This window comes from Onychomys torridus, chromosome 9 (assembly GCF_903995425.1).
Source record: "Onychomys torridus chromosome 9, mOncTor1.1, whole genome shotgun sequence".
Classification (NCBI taxonomy): domain Eukaryota; kingdom Metazoa; phylum Chordata; class Mammalia; order Rodentia; family Cricetidae; genus Onychomys; species Onychomys torridus.
Genome location: NC_050451.1, coordinates 52,897,073 through 52,918,595, shown reverse-complemented (window position 1 = coordinate 52,918,595; position 21,523 = coordinate 52,897,073). Strand labels below are relative to the sequence as shown.

General features: G+C 44.4%; 1 protein-coding gene across 7 annotated transcripts in view; it reads left to right on the top strand.

Annotated features, from left to right (window-relative positions):
* Positions 1–21,523, top strand: part of Msra (methionine sulfoxide reductase A) — a 325,520-nt gene that overhangs the window by 143,330 nt on the left and 160,667 nt on the right. For all 7 annotated transcript variants that reach the window (XM_036199086.1, XM_036199092.1, XM_036199093.1 and 4 more), the window contains exon 3: positions 13,968–14,087. In XM_036199086.1, coding sequence (XP_036054979.1) covers positions 13,968–14,087 — 120 coding nt within the window. The remainder of the gene's footprint in view (positions 1–13,967; positions 14,088–21,523) is intronic.

Sequence of the window (21,523 nt, the reverse complement as noted above, 5' to 3'; positions counted from 1 at the left end):
TATTTTTTTAAATCTTATGGCACAGGTTGGCTTTGACTATGGTCTTTTGTAGTTTGGTATGACTTTAGGGTTGCTTTCTCTATTTTGGTGGAGAATTTCATTGGTGTCTCTGTTAGGATGACATTGAATTTATCAGTTACTTTGGGTAGTTTGGACATTTGAGTACTATTAATTCTTTTAATATGTGAGCCTGAAGTATCTTTTTGTTTTTGGTGTCTGTTTCCATTTTTCCCTCAGTATCTTATATTTCTCATAATGTCTTTCACCTGCTTCTTGTTTAAATTTATTCCTAGCTATTGTGTGGCTCTTGCTGAGCAGGATGTTTTAAAATCTAGGTCACCCGTGATGTATAGAAACATCACTCGGTTTCTGTATCCTGCTTTCATGTACTGCAGCTTTACTGAATTTAATGGACATTAATCGACCACTTACTGAACACCAAACAATATCATAAGAAGGATATTTCCATTAGAGAAAACACCGAGAACCAGGGAAAGCGAAGGAACAATTGAGTGTGAATTGACTGCTTGACATGTGGTACAGGAGGTGTAGGGTGACTCAGAGGTAAGAGCTTCCCCAGGCACTAGGTTACATGGCTGCTTGTGGCCTGCACTTGGATTCCTGGCTTGACATTTGAGCTGAGCTAACAGCAGAGACTCATCACCGCTGATGTTTCTTTGACCGTCTTTCTAGAGTAAAATGGTGCCTGTCCAGTTCACGAGGGGTCACGGTGGCACAGCTTAGCCCCACGCAGACACTCAGCTTGTCAGCTGCCTTGTTCCTGCCTCTGCCTCACCACCTGTGCACTGAAAAGAGTGCCTTTCCCCTGACCCTGCCAGCTGTCCTCTTTCTTCTGGAGAAGAAGAGCCATTTCTGCTGACCCAAGTCGTCATCTGCCATTTAATGCTTTTCAAGAAAGCTAAGCAGAGGGGCACGCGGTGGCTACAGATGGCTTTGGGAAGCTTTCGGGAAAATGTCTCCATCTGGGGCCTCTTTCCCACCTCCGTATGCCCTGCACTCCTTTAGGAGGGAGCTGGAACTGAGAGCATCCCTCTGTGGTAACTGGCATCCATTGCAAATGTCATGGCCATTTGTTCAGTGACATTCCATGGATCCTCTACTCCCTCTCCAAGGGAAAACCAACTTGTTAGTACCTTGCAGAGTGCAGAGCCCGTGACAGATACATCTGGGGAGCAGAAGAGAAGTAAAGGATGCTCTTTGCCACACTGAATGCTGGTTCTGGTTTCTCTGGGCTTCTATTTGGCCCCAACCAGATGCTGAGCAAACTTGTCAGGTTCTGCTGGCACCCTGTGCTTTCAGCCAGCCTCACTTCCTCTAGAGCTGTTTGCATCCCTGGAATTGAGTGTGTGTGTTTGTCAAATCCTTTGCTGTCCTCTGGCCCAGCTTGATGCCCCTGGCTTTCCAGCTGCCTGGAGACATATTCTATTGGTTGCAGAGCCAGGCTTCCATGTACCTGGAACATTCTGTTCAGGGGAATGCAGGGCCTCCTTACGCCATCCCTGGGGAAGCATCCATGGCTCTGCTGTCCTTTAAAGGTTATAGACTCACTGGAGTACATCTTGAGACAAGCAGATGGCCTTGGACCCAAAGGTGTCTAGTGAGGAGCAGGTGTGAGGACTTGTAATCCACATGGCATGGGAGGAGGGGAGCATCACGGAGCTCTCAGAGCTGTCCTCACATGGTCAGTGAGTCATCAGGTTGTCATAAGGAGGAGAGGCTAACTTTGTTCTTTGTGGCCTCAGAAGAGAGGAGTAGAGGGACAGAGGGACATTCCGGGGCTTTGGTTCGATGGAGGAAGAGCTTTCCAGCTATTATTAGCTCTACAGAGGAGAATTGTGCTCCTTCGAGCTTCTACTAGCCAACCAATTGCCATGATGCGTGAGGAGCTTTGAACATTCACAAAGCATCTAAGCTAGGTTAGAAGCAGAGTCCTTCCAGTCTGGGGTTCTAGTTCTTGAAACTTTCTGGTGAATACTTAGGAGAGCAATCCTGGAAAAGGGGTGAAGCTTGGCAGCGGTGAGAACCCAGAAATACCTAAGTCTGAGTGGTGCAGACACGTGCACATCGGGCATGCGTTCAATTAGAGGGGAGCTTGAAGAGAATGCTTGATCAGGTTCAAGCAGCATTAGGAACGGATGTGGACAGAAAGCAATTAGCCATCATCAAATATTAAAAATGTCAATCAGCTCCTACTTGCTGCATGGCATCTCTAATTAGCAAAAAGTGTTTTTAAATTTTGTACTTTCAAGTAAGAGTTGCGGTAAGGGAGGCGCCTTGCTGAGTCTTTAACCCAATGTGTAAAACTAAAGTCCTTGTGCAGAACAAAGGGAATAATTCAGTTCTTATCACATGCCCATCTTCCACGGGGGTCAAAGCCCATCTTCAAACTACTCTTTCCTGTCTTCTCCTCCTTTGGATTAGCAGTGACTGGCCCAGGCAAGCTGTTTCTGTCACTAGGGCCCACAGAGTTGCTGCTGGCCCTCTCCCTGCCTAGCTCTCCTGGAGCAAAGGTCTGAGCCGTCCATTGTGGCTGGACTTGAGTATCCCTGGGGTGCCCTGGTGAGAGGTCTACTGTGGGTGTCACTTTGTCCCTTTCAAGAGGACAGGGAACTTAGTGATAAGGGCCTTGGAGATGGGCGACATACAGTGTATACTCCATGTATATTGTCCCTGATAGCCATTGGAAATGCAATTCTGTTGTATAATACTGTTCTCTGAACAGCCACCATCTTCATCAGATTAGCTGTCCCTGACTGAAAAAGTCCATCAGGATTGGGCCTGTTGATTGATGTTCCCTCTGAGAGGGAAAGGATGGGAAAGTCGTTAGACCCTTGCTCCAAATTCCCACACTCCTCCCAGCCATCTGTATGTAGTTCTGTGATGCCGGCAGCTTCCTCCAGTGCTAAGACTGTTTACTGGAGGAGGTTAACTGGTGAAGGGGTCCATTAGGGTGGCCATCATCCATGTTGGGTGGAGACTTTTTTAGCCAGCGACCCCTCACCAGTGTTCTATAAAGCAGCCCAGTAAACTCACTGGTTCCCAGGGTGAAATGTGCTGCAGTTGTAGTTTGGTTTATTCCCGGGATCTTGTGAGGAGGGAATAGACATTGTTTATGTCTCCCAAGGGAAGATTCATGGAAGAAATCCCAATAGAGTGCCCTTTAAACTCTCCTCAGGCTCAAAGGCTGTTAGTTAGTGGATGGTACTGAACCCTTGGCAGGGAAATGGAGCACAGAAGCAGTGTCTAGTTCACTGGAAGCGTTACTTAGCTTTCCACAGTCCAGTGTCTGAGGTCATGTGTTGGGTGGCTGCAGGAGAAGGAACAGAATTTTTTAATTCCATGCAAGCCTGTCTTGAATCCCAGCCTGCCTTGATTCTGTCTTTGGACAAGTGAGTGACCTTAGCAATCTGAATTTCCATCTCCTCCTTCAAGTAATGTGTCTTCATGGGGTTCGGGGGAAGTCCGTAGGCACTGAGGCCAGTTGGTGCACTGTGTGGCTCCCAGATGACAGCTGATGAGAACCAATTCCTTTCTTCCTTCCTTCCTTCCTTTTTTCTTCCTTCCTTCCTTCCTTCCTTCCTTCCTTCCTTCCTTCCTTCCTTCCTTCCTTCCTTCTTTCCTTCTCCTTCCCTCCCTCCCTCCCTTCTTTTCTCTCACCTCTCCTCTCTTCCCATCATATAAAGAAAAGGGCACCAGGGTGTTTATCGACTGTGGGAATGACTTCATTTCCTTGTTGGTGTTAGCGCTGAAGTCACAGTTTGAAGAAAGGAGGAGATGAGGGATGGGTTTCAGGGCGCCTCCCGTCGCTCCACAGCTGGCATCACTTGGCAGTCAAGGTGAATGTTTGCAATGTTAGTTTCAGTTGTCCTCTAGACGATAAATGGAGGTGTCAAGACCCCATAGTACGAGCCAGAGGCCCACAACTGTGCACCCATTCAACATCATTATTCTTCTCACGCTCAGGGTACCGGAGACCTGAGACAACACAGAGGTGACAGAGAGAAGGGGAAGGTGTGAAACATTAGGCTTTGAAAAGTTCTGGCTCTCAAGTGGCCACTGAAGGGATGGGCTGGGTGGAGAGCAGAGCAGGACCACAGAGTGTTATGATTCCCTCAGAGACTGAGGGCGACGGGAGGAGCAGCTCTTACTGTGGGCAAGGGTGTCTGGAGGGTGTGTGTGTGTGTGTGTGTGTGTGTGTGTGTGTGTGTTGAAAAACCAATAAAAATTAACTTTATTTAGACTGTGCTAACAAGAAAGAGATTGTTCGGTGTGGAGGCACTTGAGTGTAGGCAGAGACAGGATACTGAGTAGCCTAGATGTGCCGAGGAAAACATGTGAATGAAGTGATGAAGTGTGTGTTTGAAATGCCTCTCTATTTTTTGCCTTCAAATCAGCAAGGCAGGGGCAGTAAACATAAAAACAGACAAACAAAAAAACCCAAACTAGAATACTGTCACATAAAATAAGAAAGAGTCATAAGCAGAAAAAAAAAACAAGGCTCCATAAATAATTTAAAATACATAAACAAGAGTAAATATATTACTACTAATAATAAAAGAAAGTTTTCAAATATGTTACATGCTTACAAGATGCATATCTAAAACAAAGACATATGGAAGAATTAAAAATAAAGAATAGGAAAAGATATGCCAGATATGTAGAAAGAAAGTTAACCCAGGGGCATTGTTATTAGTAAAAATAATTTTAAGAACAAGTCTTTTAATAGCATTCAATAGAGATAGTAAACAAAGACGTAGTGCCAAGAAGGTGGATCAGCAAGGGACTCATAGACACTAATTATACAGAACAAACAGAACAAGGAGAGTGTGAGCTATTAGAGGATATTTCATATAACTTGATGTACCAGAATCTTGACTGGACCCATGTGATTTCAATTATGATGTCCCAAGCTTGTACACTAACATCAGGAAAACACTGTACCCAAGCCATAGAGTTCCCTAGTTGGCTTTAGCTGTCAATTTGAAATAGCATAGAGTCATCTGAAAAGGGTTCAGTGAAGGATGCCCAGGTAATTCTGCCCTGTGGGCATGTCTATGGAGGATTACCTTGATTGTTAATTGATGCAGAAGGGGCCAGCCCACTGTGAGGGGTGTCATTCTCTGGGCAAGAGGTCTTGGGGTCTCTAAGAAAGCTAGATAAGCATGGGTCTGCGATTGAGCCAGCAAGGAGCATTCCTCCATGGTTTCTGCTTCAAGTTCTTGTTAAGTTCCTTATTGACTTCCCTCAGTGATGGCCTTGACCTGGACGTGTAAGCTAAAATAAACCGTTTTCTTCTCTAAGTTGCTTTTGGTCAGAGTGTTTTTATCACAGCAACAACAGGGAAACTAGCACTGACATGTTTGCAGTATTGAAGCACATGTGGAACACTTAGAAAGCGTGTGTTCTGGTTACAAGATACATTTCTAACAGGATATGGTAGAAGCTAGTTTCTAGGCCAATACAATGAAATGAGAAATGAAGATGGAAAGATAGATCGATGAACAGCTACACGTTTTTAAACTACATACTCTTAGTTAACCCATGTGTTAAAAGGGAACAATATGGGGGCTGGAGAGATGGCTGGGTGGTTAAGGGCCCTCACTGCCCATGCAGAGGACCTGGGTTCAATTCGCAGCACCCCTGTGGTGGCTCACAACCATCTTGTAACTCCAGTTCCAGGGGATCCCATGCCCTCTTCTGGCTCCCGAGGACATTGCATGCACATAGCATGCATGTGTACTTCGTCTGTCTAAAGAGGCATTCTCAGTAAGGTGTGTATGAGATTAGGTTATTATTATTATTTTATTGAAAATTTATACAACATATCTGATCAGTTTCTCCTCCCCATCTCCTAGATCCTTCCTGCCTCACCCCTCAGTCAACTCCATTCCTTCTTTCTTTCTCTTCAGAAAACAAATAGGGGAAAAAATAAGCAAATAAATCAGAATTAAACAAAACAAAAACAGCGAAAATGGACAAGAAACACAAAACAGACATACACACATAAATACAGATGTTCACATACAACAAACAAGGCCTACAAAAACACAAAATCAGAAACCATAATATACAAGCAGAAGGCCAGTAATATAAAAATTGCCCAAACATGGCAATACAAGCAAATATAATCTACAAAGACACAATTGAGTTTGCTTTGTCTTGGTCATTACTACTGTGCATGGGGCCTGCCCTTAACTGTGGTTTGTATATTTAGTGAGACTCCATTGGAAAAACAACCTGACTTTTCCTTTGCAAGGTTATCACTTGGGCATAGATTCTTGGTGGGGATGGGAGATCCTCTCATGTCACCCATTTTACTCAGCATTGTACAAAGGTACCAGCAAGGAGGGAGGGAATGAAACTCTCATTTTGAAGAACCAAGGAGAACCTGGAGACAAATAGTAACGAGAGATTCCTCAGGGCTCTCTAAGAATAGAGGAAGTCCAGTGAAACCAACGATAGTTTATGCTATAGTAGGAAGCAGTGAGAACATGTAATAGAAGAGCATGGTATTTTTAAGAGCAACACAAGTCAGGACACATAGGACAGTGTCCATAAAAACATGTTAGCTTGTACAGAAACTGTATCATGGTGTCGAAGAATAGCCAAGAAAATTTGCATAAATGAAAAGTGATATTAGACTCATTGATAGAAAAATTCAGTATTATTAACATGCCAAAATACCTTAAAATTAATGTATACGTTTAATGTAGTTCTAGTAAAAATCCTAAGAGGATACTTTTATGGAACTTGACAAGCTGATATTAAAATAAATTGGGAATATTAAAGGGCCAGAATAGCAAAGAAGACTTTGAGAAGTAACATAAGAAGATTCACTCTGTCAGATATCAGGACTCATTAAAAGGAGGGTGATTAGAATGCTTGATCTTTTCTGATACATTTGGACTCCGTTCACAGTGCTCTCCGTACCAACTATGGATGTGAGAATTAGCCCTAGCTCTCACTGCCCCTCCCTCTCCCCCTTCCTCCTTCCCTCCCCCTCCTTCTTCCCTCCCTCTCCCATCTCTTTCATCCTGCTTCCCTACTGTCAAGGCATCTTTCTAACTCTGTCTTCAAAATATATTCCAGGGCCTGGGGAGATGCTCAGTCAGTAACATGCTTGTCTTGTGATCAAGATGCCTGAGTTCAGATCATCAGAATCCGTATAAAAGTCAGGTGTGGTGGTGCAGGTCTGTAAGCCTAGCACTGAGGAGGCAGAGGTTGGTAGATCCCTTTGGATCCTTGACCGGCCAGCCTAGCCTAATCCATGAGCTCCAGGTTCAGTGAGAGATCCTGTCTCAAAAAATTAAGGTGGAGGGCAACTGAGGAAGATACTTGATGTCAACATCTGGCCTCATACATATGGACACACATATGCATATGTATACATACAAACATACAAATACATATATTAATGTATATATTGTATACAGAATATATGTGTATATGTGTGTATCTATATGTGTGTGTGTGTGTGTGTGTGTGTGTGTGTGTGTGTGTGTGTTATATGAATATTCCAGGGTCAAATCATGCCTTTTGACTATCTCTGCCACTGACTCATCCCCACAACCAGAATCCCCCACCTGACATCCAACTTCCTATTCTGTGTCTGTTTGTCCTATCTGTTCTATATAGAGAACAGCCAGAGAATGTCTAGAAAGACAACAGTTTTACCATGCCATCCCCTGCTCAGCACTCACCAGCATCTGTCCATCTCTCTCAGGTAAAATTCTAAAATCCTTACATTATCTCTCAGGGGCCTACCTGATCTGCCTCACCTGCTTGGGTTCCTATGTCACCCTCACTTCACTAAGGCCACACAGTATCCTTCAGTGTGACAGACTCTTGCTGGTACTTGATCGCCCCACTCCCTTGGCATCTTTGAAGTCAGCATCCTTTTAGGACTCACTTTGAACACTGTTAAATCACCCTCTCCCTTCACTCCTATCTCCCTGATAGGGTTCTACTCTTCTTACTTTTTAAAGTTCTTTGTTACTCTCTCTGCATCACCTATGTGTTGATTCTTATGTTTGTGTTTAGTCACTGAAATCTGTACCCTAGAAAAAGGTAAGATCATGTCTATTTCTTTGTTCAGGTACTCCAAGTGCTTAGAACTCTTCTGGTATCTAGCAGACACTGCATAAATAGTCACTGAATACATGACTGAACAAGAGTGTAGTATGGGTGCCAGGACAGACAGATGAATGGAATACAACAGAGATCCCTGAGAGAAAGCCGTGCCTACTGATGGTTGGTGTGTGAGGGAGGGAGGATGGACTATTTAGTAAGTAACTATTGATTTGGGATGTTTGCTCTCCACGTTAAAAAAAAAAAATGAAATTGAATGCCTACTGTGTACAAATATCCCACAACACCCTTCTTTACACCTCACACAAAATTTACTTCCAGATAGTCTAGTAAGTAAAATGAAGAGGAAACGTAGCTTTCTTGTTTAAGTGCACATGCATGACCACATACACTCAAAACCAAGTAATAGAATGTTTGATTATGCTGGATCCAGTAAACCCAAGCATTGTTTTAATCCCCCAAGGCATTATTTCTGACACATGCAGCTCCTCAGGGGACATTGCCTGGCTGGAACCTGACTATCCTCCCTACCAGGGGCCATTTCTTGTTCCTTATTAAATATTAGGAAATCGACTCTCTTTTTACTTGTAGTTGATGTTCTGCTTATATGTTGGTTACTTTTCTATTGTGATAAGACACCACAACCAGGGCAGCCCATAGAAGGAAAGGCTTCTTTGAGTTTCAGAGAGATAAATGTCCATCACTGTCACACCTCCTAAACCTCCCACACAGCTGGTGACTAACTTGAGGACCAAGCATTCAAATGCCTGAGGCAATAGGGGATATTCTCTTTCAAACCACCACATTCCACTCCCTGCCCCCATATTCTCATGACCATCTTACAGTGCAAATACATTCAGTTCAATTTCAAGAGTCCCCAATCTTTCACAATATCAACATTGTTTAAAAGTCTAAAATTCAGTCTCCTCTGAGACAATCTCTTACTTATAAGCCTATGTGAAATAAAAAAAGAAAAATTACATACTTCTAACATATAATGGTATGAAATATACCTTACTATTCCAAAACCAAGAAATGAAGGCATAGTGAAGAAATCCTGGACCAAAGTCATATGGAACCTTTGAAGGGCAAACTTCAAATCCTGTAGCTCCATAGCCAGTGTCAAAAGCCTTAGATGGCTCCACCCTTCCAGCTTTGCTGCCTGCAGCAAGCACGCTGGGCTGGTTCTACTCCCTGTCTGCAGCTCTCTTTGACATATATCCCAGGGCTCTGGCATCTCTGACATCTTGGGGTCTTCAAGGCAATCCAGGCTTCGCTTTCATAGCTTTAAGCAGGAGCCTTTCTGGGCCTCCATGTAGAGACTCCCCTGCCACATGCCCGGGCTCAGCGGCTCTCCTTAACTATGGAGGAAAATTCTGCAACCCCTTTACTTGTGGGTCCTTCATGTTTCTAAAGCCAGAAGCATGTGGACAACACTGCCAAGTTTGCCTGCTTGCTTGGGATGGAGCTGGCCCCCTTGAATCACATCTGCAGCCATTTTCCTTTGTTGTTGCTGTTTAGGAGCAGAAACATTCTTTAGGCCTTTCCTTTTTACAAGTTAGAAGCTGAGCTAGATGAAGTCTTGTCCTGAGGGTACCTTCCCTTTATTGCAATGCAGATCAGGCCTCTCTTGCCCCCCTTGTCTGCAATATTAAGATTCCTGGTGCTCTCTTTCTTATTGAACTGCATATTTTGTATTTCTTTTAGTCCTACTTGCTTTTTTTCATTGTAGATCTACATAAGAGTGATTACTAATAACCTTGTGATGGAGCCAATATTAGTCTTTCTTGATGTTTCCTCCACCAAAGAAATCAGTATGTTACTCAGGCAAGTTCTTAGGGTAAGACCAGACAGTCACGTCCTTTGCCAATATATCACAAGAATGATCTCTAGCCCAGTTGCTAATATTGTTCCCCTTTGAGACCCCCTCAAGCTGGGCCTCCACAGTCTGCACGGCTTTCAGCCCTGCTGTCTTCTAAGCTCCTACTAGGATGGCCCATTAAGCTCTGTTCAACCACTTTTCTAGTCCAAAGTTCTTTGTGTTTCTCTATGAAACAGCATGGCCAGGTCTGTTACCACAATATCCTACTCCTGGTACTAACTTCTAAGGCAACTTATAAAAGAGTTTATCTGGATTTATGAGCATCCAGGTTGCAGAGGGCTAGAATCCACATTGGTGAGCAGAGCAGCAGGAGACAGAGATGCTGAGAGCAGAAGCTTGGGGCTCACTGTTTGAACTTCAAGCACAAGGCCGAGAGGAAACTGGGAACAGTGTGAGTCTATTTTGCTTTTGTTTCTCTGTGTAGGCCTGGGCTGTCCTGGAACTTGCTCTTGTTCTACCTGTCTCTACTTCGTAAATGCTGGGATTAAAGGCGTGTGCCACCACCACCCAGGGAGTCTTTAAACTCAAAAACCTCACCTCCAGTGATATACTTCCACCAATAACACTGTTAGGATCCTGTTGCACGTGCAGCTCGGGTTCTTGTGTCTTACGTCTCACGTTATCAGCAGGCTCTGGCGACTATGTAGTCCCACAATCTGTGCCTTAAAAAAGCCAGAAGTGGACCCCCATTCTTTCTCTCTCTCTCTGTGTTCTCTCCCTGCCTGGCTCTCCCCACTCCTATCCTCTCCTTTCTAATAAAGCTCTTTGTAACTCTGGTAGCCTGGCCGTGACTTTTCCTCCAGTAACCAGCGCTGCCAGTAGCGGCAGCACCCCTCCAAAGCCTCACCAAACAGCTCACCAGCTGGTGACATCTCATTCAGATCTCCACTGCTTGTCTTTAAAAGCTTATAGAACAGTCAACCCTCAGCTGTGGAGGATGCTTCAAGAGCTGCCTGAAGCAATAGGCCACTCTCTGCATGCATTCTGAGGCTTCTGTTCTGTGTGTTGGAATCCCTTTGACTACCACTCTTGAAGTCTGAGACCTTCACTAAGGCCAATAAGGGCTCTCTGAATACTAGCACTGAAATACTGCCACAGTTGATCTGATTTCTGAGATGGCAAAGTCACTAATGGGTGGAGGCATAGACAGAGTGGATACACCGGACAAGGCACGGCTCATGAACTGACTGGGAAAGAACGGAGCAGTGTGAAATCTCCTCACACTACATGGGGCGGGGTACAGTTTATAAACCAGGAACTGACTATTTCTGGATTTTCTACTGGATACTTCCGGATAACGATTGTTAACATGAAAGTGAAGCCGCAGATAAAGGGAGACCACTGTACCATACAGATGGATGGCCTGGACAGCCTGGGACCAACTGGGCCTGCACTGAAAGGTCAGAGAGGGATGGTGGTCAAACGGCCTTTTAAAATGCACTGCTTGTGGAAGTCTCTGGCACCCTTGTACACCACCGCTGTTAGTCACGGCACAGTGCAGCACTGTTTTATTTACAGAGCCCCACAGATGTCAGACCCTCTATGGTCAGTGCCCTCGGCTCAGCACAACTCCTTGTACTCCAGGGGGAGCTGCCCAGCTCCCCTTTCCCTTCTCCAGCCTTGCCCTGGTGTCTTTGCTAAGCCAGGGCACTGCAAGAAGACCAGCTTGCCAGTGACCCCACGTGCCACAGCCATGGACACTCGGGTTTAAAGATGCTCAGTGCATTTTATATTTACTCCCAGCAAACTATTCACCTGACACCAGGCAAGATGATACTATAGCAGGCACTCAGGGGACATATCCTCTTACGCTGTCACTATGCGTTCGGCTTTTAAAAAATGTTTATGTCTTACATTTTCAAACTAACAGGGGTCTGCTACAGGAAAAAATGGTTTGGTTTTGTTCTGTTTCGTTTTTCACAGGGTTTCACTCTGGAGCTTAGGCTGGCCCTGAACTTGCAGCAAATCTTGCTACCCCAGCCTTTCCTGTGCTGAGGTTACAGATGTGAGCCACCACACCCAGAAACAGAAAACTTGGAAAAATAAAAAGAAGGCTTTTTTACATATGTCACTCTGATAAAACCATGGTAGCAAATTTAGTATATTTCTTTCCAGTCTATTTTGGTATGATTATTTCTTTATAGTTATAATAAAAGCATCATATAATTGTGTTTTTCCTTTTTAATTTAGCTGTAGATAATTATGATATAATCATATACATGTGGTACTATCAACATAATGGTAATTTTTACTGCATTGAATTTCATTATTTTGATTTATCACTGTTGAAAGCTATTAACCTATTTTTGCTAGATTTCTGCTCCCATTTTAATAGTAGATTATTTCTGTATACTGTAGAACTTTTTATCCACCATCTTTTTTTTTAGTTACCATGTTACTTTGAATTTTTTTAGAAGTACAATACTAGTGAATGTTAAGAATGTCATGAGGTATATATTCTTATGGTCCCATCAAAAGTCTAGCTTGTGGAGAGCTTCTGCTACAAAGGCATATGCTTATTCATCCGCTTGTTTCACTTAAAACTTAGTTTGTTGATTTGGATAAAAAATGTTATTTGAACATTTGGTCCCCAGTGAATGGTGTTGTGAGGGTTCTGGAACTTTCAGGAGGCGCAGCATTGCTGGAGGAAGTATATCACTGGAGAGAGCTTTGAGAATTTATAGCCTCACCCCACTTCTAGTCCTTCTTGGCTTCCTGTGTGTAGCTGAAATATAATCTCTCAGCTTCCTGTGCCTGCTGCCACGCCTCCCCACCTTCACAGATTCACCACTCTTTGGAAATGTAAGCCAAAATGGGCTCTTCCTTAAGTTGCCTTTGGTCATGGTATTTTATCACAGTAACGAAAAATAGCCAATTAAATCATATATGACTTATTGAAGGCATATAAAACTTGGGAGACAGAGAGCAGCAGGCAGACTTAACAGCTGGGGATCTTCCTGTAGAAGGTGGTGGTCCTGTGTTGGGGCAATGCACCCTTTATCACGTGTGCATGTGTGCTTTGCAAAGGCAAGTCTTGGTTTGCTTCAGATGGCCAAAGGGATCTAGTGACTGCTGGTCTAAACGTGGTGATTGTGGGTTGAGTTTATTGGTTGCTTGTAGTTTCTTAGCTGCCTTGAATCCCCTTTTCAACCCCTCCATCATCTGCTAAGTAATAGAACCCACAAAATCTTACTTTTGGGGTGAGCCTTGCTTTATCACTTGCAAATTTATTGTGACTTAATTTTTTTTAAACCTAACATATCTGTGAAGTTGTTAGTTGGCAATAACTGCCTCAATCTTTATTGATCTTGTATGTTTCTCCATTTTAATCAACCTACACATCTTTGTTAAAATGATCCTGAGACTGATCATTACGTAAATTTCTATTAACTTATGAAGTAAATGTGGAAATATTCTTAAAATAGTTACCCTTTTACTGTGTTATTTGGAAAAGTGTATTTTTGCTATCTTTAAATTGTTTTGAGGAGTTTTAAAATGGTCACTTATTATTGTTCGTGTGTGTGTGTGTGTGTGTGTGTGTGTGTGTGTGTGTTTGCATGTGGAGGACAGAGTACAACTTCCTGGGAACTGGTTCTCTCCTTCACCTGTTGAGGCCTCTTGTTCCTGCTGTTCTGCATGTGGTCCAGGGTGATTCTCCTGAGCTCACCCCACCACCATTTTGTCACGAGAATACTCAGATTACAGATGAGAGTAGTTGCATCTGTATTTGTGGCTCTGGGGATGGAACTCCAGTCACCAGGCTGTATAGCAAGCCTTCTACCTGCTGAGCCATCTAGTTGGCACTATATTATTCTACATGCTGAAACCTTAGCTTTATATATTCTTCAGTGTTAAAACCTCTGGACCTTTTTTTTTTTTTTTAACCAGCTTCTCTGTTCCAGCCAACAGGTGTGGTGACACATAAGTCACCACGTTGATTTGGATATATGATTTATCTTTGTTTTGTTCTCTGCAGGAATGGGCTGCTTCTGGGGGGCCGAGCGCAAGTTCTGGCTCTTGAAAGGCGTGTATTCAACCCAAGTGGGCTTTGCAGGAGGTTACACACGCAATCCTACCTACAAAGAAGTCTGCTCAGGTAGGGACAGTTGTTCAGCCACTGGGAGAACATGAGGGCTCATCTCTGCTGGCGGTGACAACATCTTTGAAATGCAAATATATTTTAAAATATGTATCTTCTCTTTTTCTTTTTTAAACCATTTCTGTCTGTAAATATACCTCCTTGCTTCTCCCATTATAGCTTTAGAGGATAATGAACTTCCCGTGGAATGTATTTCCCTTTTTTGCTGTGCAAAAAAAAAAAAAAAAAAAATCACGTAACTCTTAGTTGATTGGAATAATTTAGCTCAGGAAACTGGGCAGGGCTCCACTTGGCAGTTCTTTGAGGCTCACCTGCTCTCACTCCTGGGACCTAAGTCACCCTGTGGAAAGTTCAGGACCAGCTGGTTGTAGATGACCGGATATGGCAGTCCGTGCTGGCTGCTGCTCACTCACTGCTGGCCGGGGAAATGGGAGCGTCTCAGGCTGGTATGAGCTAGTGCAAACAATGGTGTGTGTGAAGACCTGGAAACATCAAGACGATGAGCCTCATTTGATATTGCCCCACTGACTGAACGGGGGCACACAGTCTAGCCGAGAGACAGTGTGCCCATCCCACCACAGGGATGCAGAGAGGTGCAAAGAAGTCAAGACCATCGCTACAGTGGTCTCCACACATCTCAAACGTCTCATGCAGTAGACATATTCTGGAGGGAAATCATGAGAAGCCATGCTGTGATGCATGGCTCTGTCAATCACTTACCACTCCTGGGCCAAGTTCCCCTCCCTGGCTGTCTATAAATAAACATTTTCTAAGCACATCTGTATTAGTATGATATATATATATATATATATATATCTTAAAGGTGAGAGCACATATGTATGTATATGTATATATATTTAAAGGAGGTTTATTAGATTGTCTTACATGGTATGGTGAGGCAGTCCAACAATAGCTGTCTCACAGTGGAGAGGTGGAGGAGAATCTGGTACAAGGCTGATGTCTCCACAGTCTCCACCTGGTCTTGGAGGCCTCGAGGATTCTGCTGATCTTTAGTCTACACTGGAATTCTGAAATGCTTCTATGAAATGTCAGTGAAGGAATTCTGCAGCAGCAGGATGAGTGGACTTGCCAGTGAGAGCAAGGGCCAGGAGGTGAAAAGCAGCTTCACTGCTTCACATGATTTGATCAGGAAAAGGTCCTCTCAGGAGCACCCGGCAGCTTGGGTTTCAGTTGATTCCAGATGCGGTCAAGTTGACAACCAAGACGGGTCATCACAACGGCTGTTGCCATTGCTCTGTTTTTCCAGTGTCCACATGTTTGTGCCTCAAGGGCAAGGGCGTGCGGGCTCTAGCAGATACTGTGTAGACTGCAAAACAGCGAGCACTTACCGCCTAGTCATCTGCAGAGAGAGAAGTGCTGAATGCTGCCAGGGGACAACACAGGAAGATGTCCACGGCAGGTTCCAACGCCATGCCTGTTCCTTCTGGGCTTGGTTTCTGGGCATTCAACAGCTCCCGTGTTTTCCTGCTACTAACATTGTATGGCAGCTTTTATTTTATTTTTTAAATAAGGTTATTTTGTTCACTATCCTGATAGGTCTTAATTAGGAGCACTTCTGGAGACCTGTGGTCTACTGTGTCGACACAAGTAGTGTTTGAAAATACAGCTGGGCCTGGTGGTATAGCCCTCTACATCCACGTGTTAAGGAGGCTGAGGCAGGGAGACTACAAGTTCAAGGCTCATCTATAGTGTGAGTTCTAGGCCAGCTTAGGTAATTTAGCAAGATATTGTCTAAAAATAAAAGTGGGGGCAAAAAGAAGGCAGGGGATACATCTCAGTGGTATGTGGCTTGCCTAGTGTGTGCAAGGTCTTCGGTTCGATTCCCAGCACCAACAGAAAACAAAATGATGATCTAATATGTGAATAGTTTTATCTTTTAACAATAAAAGCTTGAGGACCAGGCATGCCTGGAATCCCAGAACATGGGAGGTGAAGGCAGAAAGATCATGAATAAAAGGCCAGCTTGGGCTATGTAGGTTAGGCTCCTAGTGAGACCCTGTTACAAACAAATTTTTTTTTTAAATGGAGGAAAAAAGCAAGGGGCTGGAGGGCATTCTTTATGAAAGATCACCTAGAATTGTAGACTCCTGAGGGAGTAGGGAAGAACCTTGTTGAAAAGTTGACCCGCTGGTTTGTGGGCAAAAGTGTGAGTTTTGCTTTTGGATGTCACTACAGCCATGAAGGTGCCATAACAATGTATGTTCTTGTTTTTCCTGCTCATTGGGAAGAATTGAAATACTCTAGCACTAGGGATGTGGAACATGGAATACATTCTTCAGTGGTCAATCATATGTTTTTACTTTTGTTTCAAAATTAAACATGCTGATGCAGAGCTATAAGTGGAGATGTCAATGGGCCCTGGAGGTCATCCAGGTGTATACTCTCAGGCCCCAGCAATGTAATTGAATCGATATCTTCCTGTAATTCTAGACATGGCATAATGGCTCAGGAGGAAAATGTTGCCAAGAAAACCCACAAGGGCCGGGGAGATGGACTACTGGGTAAAGTCACTTGCTCACAAGCTAGATAACTTGAGTTTGAATCTTCAGAACCCATGTAAAAACTTCTGTAATTCCAGCATCCCTTACCTGGAGATGGGAGGTAGAGACCAAAGAATCCATGTAAGCTGGTGTTCCAGCTATCAGGGCTTAGGGAGCAGTGAAGAGATTCTGTTTCAAACACGGTGGAAAGGTGAGAACCAATACTTCAGAATTGTCCCCTGACCTCTACATGTACACCATGGTATACACACACACACACACACACACACACACACACACACACACACACACATCCCTAAGTACCTGCTGCTCTCCATACTGTTAGCCTCACTCTGGAAAAGGCAAAAGCCAGTTCTGATACTGTAATAGCTGGTTAGTGTAACCATAGGCACTTTCCTTATCGACAATATAATTGTCATCTGATTCCTACTGTATGTTAGCACTGTAATAAGCACTTTTTAAGTCTGCTTTTTTTCTCATGCAATCACATGGCATCCTAGTCTCTATCCTTTACAGAAGCATCATTAAGGCTCGGAGAGCTCATGTGACTCACCTAGGGCCCCATAGCACGGATTCCACCTTAGTTGCTCTCCACTCATAGTTTATGCCATTGACCTTGGTGTAAATCTCCCAGCTGTTGCTATGGCCTGGTTGTCCCCCATTCAGCCATTCCCACTTCTTCCCTCTTTCCGATCTGTTCATTGGCTGAACTTCCAAGTATATTGCTGTGTTTTTAAATGACTCCTCTTTGGGAAGTGTTTTGTCCTGCAGATGTTTGAATTTGAAAGGGAAGAAGGACCAATCCCTGTATAATTCAGTCCATGCAAATAGCTGGTATCTGGCTGCAGCAGTGGGTGAAGATGAGAGTCAAGGGGTTAGAGAGAGAGAAAGAGCTGTCCGTTCTATCCCAACAGTACTGCTAAGTTAGGGCACAACAAAAGGTATGGTTGTTATGGAAACTGATTCCAGAATACAAAGAGATGATGTTGGGTTCTACCCAGACTCCAAAGGAAAGATGCTTTCTTTGTCTGGAATTTATTGTTGTGATTATAAAAGTTAGACTGGGTAAAAGGTATCTCTTGTGTAAGAGTGATAAAACCCTCAAATTCCCGAAAGTAGCAGGAATGCAGCACCCAGCTAGGGTGATAGTGGGAAGGAGCCAGTGAAAGATTTTGGACTGAGAAGAGTATGTAGACAAAACAGATTACCTGTCTGGACTCCCTTCTGAAGCCCCCAGTGCTCCCAGCTTTGCTGAAATTTGTCACCCTGGAGGGGTTTAACTGGCTAAGGAAAACAAATGGGGAAAAACAAAACCCAAAGCTATCCTGAAAGGCACATCTTGCTGAGATTCAGTGTGAGGTGAACTACTGTACGTCCTCCAATCAGCATCCATAGCATCCATTTCACTCATTTTCTCATGCATCTAGTTAACACTGGAGTTGTGATTGCAGCCATGACTGTGTCCTCGAGGTTTCTGCTGATGGAGAGGGGGCTGGAGCCCCTCCTGTGCTAGCAGGGCTCCTGAACTTAAGGCTCCATCAGGTTCTTGGGCCAGGTACTGGGACTGCAGGGAGGGGTTATCCAAACACCAACCCACAGGATCAGCAAAGCCTACACTGCTCCCTTCAGACCATCTACCATGATGCCAAGGCAGTGTTGCCACAGGCTGTGTCTCTACACACAGATCAGGAGACATGTGCCACAGAGCCAGTCTCCTGAAGGCCTTGTGATCTTGCCTATGGGGATACAGTTTCAGTAGACAGGCAAGTGTGTTTGTTTGAGCATAAAAGCAGTATGTGTACAGAAAGGGTATGTCTCCTATTTCCATGGTGTTTCTGGAGTAGGCAGATGGCAGGCAACTGAAACCAAGACAGAGTTCTGATAGGGCACGTGGGAGAGGCATAGACACGGACTGGCAGCTGAAAAGGGAGGTGACTCAAAGGTGACACAGGGAAGTGTCTCAGTTCCTTATAAACTGAAGCATTTAATTGGACTTATGGTTTCAGAGGGTCAGAGTCCACAATGGCGGAGCAAAGACATGGCAGCAGGAACAGCCGCGAGTTCTCATCTTGATCTGCAAGTAGGAAGCAGAAAGGCACATTGGCAGTGACAGGAATCTTTTGAAATTTCCAACCCAGTGACACACCTCCTCCAACAAAGTTACGCCTCCTAATCTTTCCCCAAAATTTTTGTAACTGGGGCCAAGTATTCAAATATATGAGCCTATGGGGGCATTCTCATTCAAACTGTCACAGGGAGGGGTGCCTGGCATCTGCTAATCCCACCAGCTGAGAATAAGACCACTACCATAATTTCTGAGCCAAATTTGGAGCAAGCTTTAATTAAATACTGGCCAGGGTGATGGACGCTGGCCAGGACCATTTGCAGCAGCTTAAAAAGGCAATCCCATAAGGCCACTGTCTTTCCCGTCAGGTTCAGTCAGGAGCAAGCATTAGACTGGATTAATCTCATGTAGTCCAGGGTGACTTTGAACTCACAGATATCCAGATGGATCTCTGCTTCCCAAGTGCTAGGATTAAAGGTGTGTGCCACCATTGCCTGGCCACTATGTTTAATCTAGTAGCTGGCTCTGTCCTCTGATCTTCAGGCAAATTTTATTTGCTATAGTACAAACAGAATATCACCACAGATGTGTGCCAGGCTATCCTCATCCCTGCATGTGACCTGGGCCTTATGCTACAAATTACTGGGTGCTGATGTTTCTTTCAATGTTTTAAATAGTACAGTCCTTTGGGGAAGGAAGAAAAAGATGACTGTGTTGAGGTTCTGGAGTGGCCATCATTTGGGTGGGAAGAGACTGGCTTCAGACTTACTAGACCCAGAACAACAGCTGGCCATCCTTGACTATATAAAAGGAAGCCTGGGACCCCAGCATGAAGTTGATGAGCCTGTGAGTCCAGTAGTGGGTACCTCTAGAGTGCTTGGGGCAGACATGCAGCCTCTAAAACCACGGCACTCTCAAGTGCTCCCACCAGCCTCTTGCTCTGCTCCTTCTGCTGTAAAACCTATCTGTTGATCTTCTGTGGAGATCATATCCAGGAAGAAGATACAATGAGACCAGGTCCATTAGGCAGACAGACAAATTCTCATTTCAAATCAAATCAGACACCATTCTCCATGCATATCTCAGTCTATGGTGAGTTTAGTTGGCAAAGGTCATTCTCTGCCGGTTGGATTAAACTGGGGCAGCACTGGAGGATGGCAATGGAGTTTAGGCCTTCAATGCCGAGAGGCAAAAGGTAGGGCTCCACAGCTCCACCAAAGGCTGTAACTGTCATCTTGCATTCCCTTGGAGACCCTTCATTCTTCACATGGACCCCGCGTTCCATTGTAATACGATTTTTTTTATTTACCTTCTCACTCACAGACCTGTTTTAAGAGCACTAATTCTGCCGGGACATGTGTCCAAACTTTCTTTTCTCAGACTTGGCAACTGCTGAATCTGTAGCACAGGCCAGCATGTTCTTTTCCCTGGAGCACTGTGCTGTTGGGTTTGTGTTGTTTGGTTTTGTAATGGTTCTACCATTACCAGGCTGGCTGGACACGTGCAGTCCTTCTGCCTCAGCTTCCCAATTTCTTGGATTACAGGCATGCCACTCCCCTTTCTTGGTTGTCCCAGGTGTTTCAGGCCTGACCTTCGACCCCTCTTAGAGCCACACTCCTGGGGTCTTACACCATGCACATGGCCTCTGCTTCAATGTGGGACAGCCTTGCTCATGGCCAACAGACCTTGCAGAAGCATTCTCTCTCCAGGACTTGCTTGCAGTATAGTGATCTGAAACCTCAGTGGCTACCATTCCCTTCCTAAAGACATTTGCAAGGCTTTCCTCTGCTAGAACCCACACGGGAGTGACATCGCTGTGAGGAATCATATACATAAATAAACAATAACAAATAGATAGATAGATAGATAGATAGATAGATAGATAGATATGAATACATTAGTTACTATGAATGGCAGAAACATGATACTGGATCCTGGTTACACCCAATGTGAAGATAATAACCCCAGTCTGTCTTCTGGAACTTTCTTCCCTATGGTTAATGAAACTCTGTTCTTTTATGCTTGCTTTAGGGGGTTGGGCTGGCTCTGGTTGTTTTTCTTTATGCACATGTGCCACATGCAACACACACACACACACACACACACACACACACTCACACACACACACACACACTATACACACACACCATGTGTTCTGAACACACACTCTCAGCGGATAGTTATGCAAACCTGCTGATTAGCTGGCATACCGTTGTCTCCCTCCATTGATTCTAATTGAGCTATTCAGAGTCCTCAATGCCCTGGTAGAGAATTATTCTTACACTTTGTAATAACAACCATGCAGATGAAAATATGAAAAGGCATTCTGCAATGGGTAAGCACTTCGGGTTAATTTCGGCGCATTAGCCAAACGTACAAACTCCACCTTGCTGGTGAAGGAGCCCGGGCTGTGCAGCCACTGGATGAGGCCTTCTCATATTTTACTTACAGATGTTCCAAACAATGCCATGTTTATCGTTCTATTCAAAAGCCTTTTGAAGTCTACTCAGCCAAGTGGCACCAGGACCAAAAGCAAGAAAGAAGCCAGGCCACTCTCCCCGCTCAGAGCTCATATGGCCACCAGGACAGCCTGAGGCTTATGCACGTCAGCAGATAAACTGCCCCACAGAGATGCCCAGTGGGAGCTAGGTCTGTGAGCAGCTGAGAATGACAGTCTTTCTGTGACCTTGCAGTGGTGTTGTCCCCAAGGCACCCTCCCCAGCCTGCTTCCTCTCTTGTAAAGCCAGCATAGTGGTTGGTGATTAAGTTCTTTTAAATTTTATTTTATCAATGTTTTGTGTGCTATGTACATGCGAGTGTACGTGGTGCATGTGAGGAAGTATGCA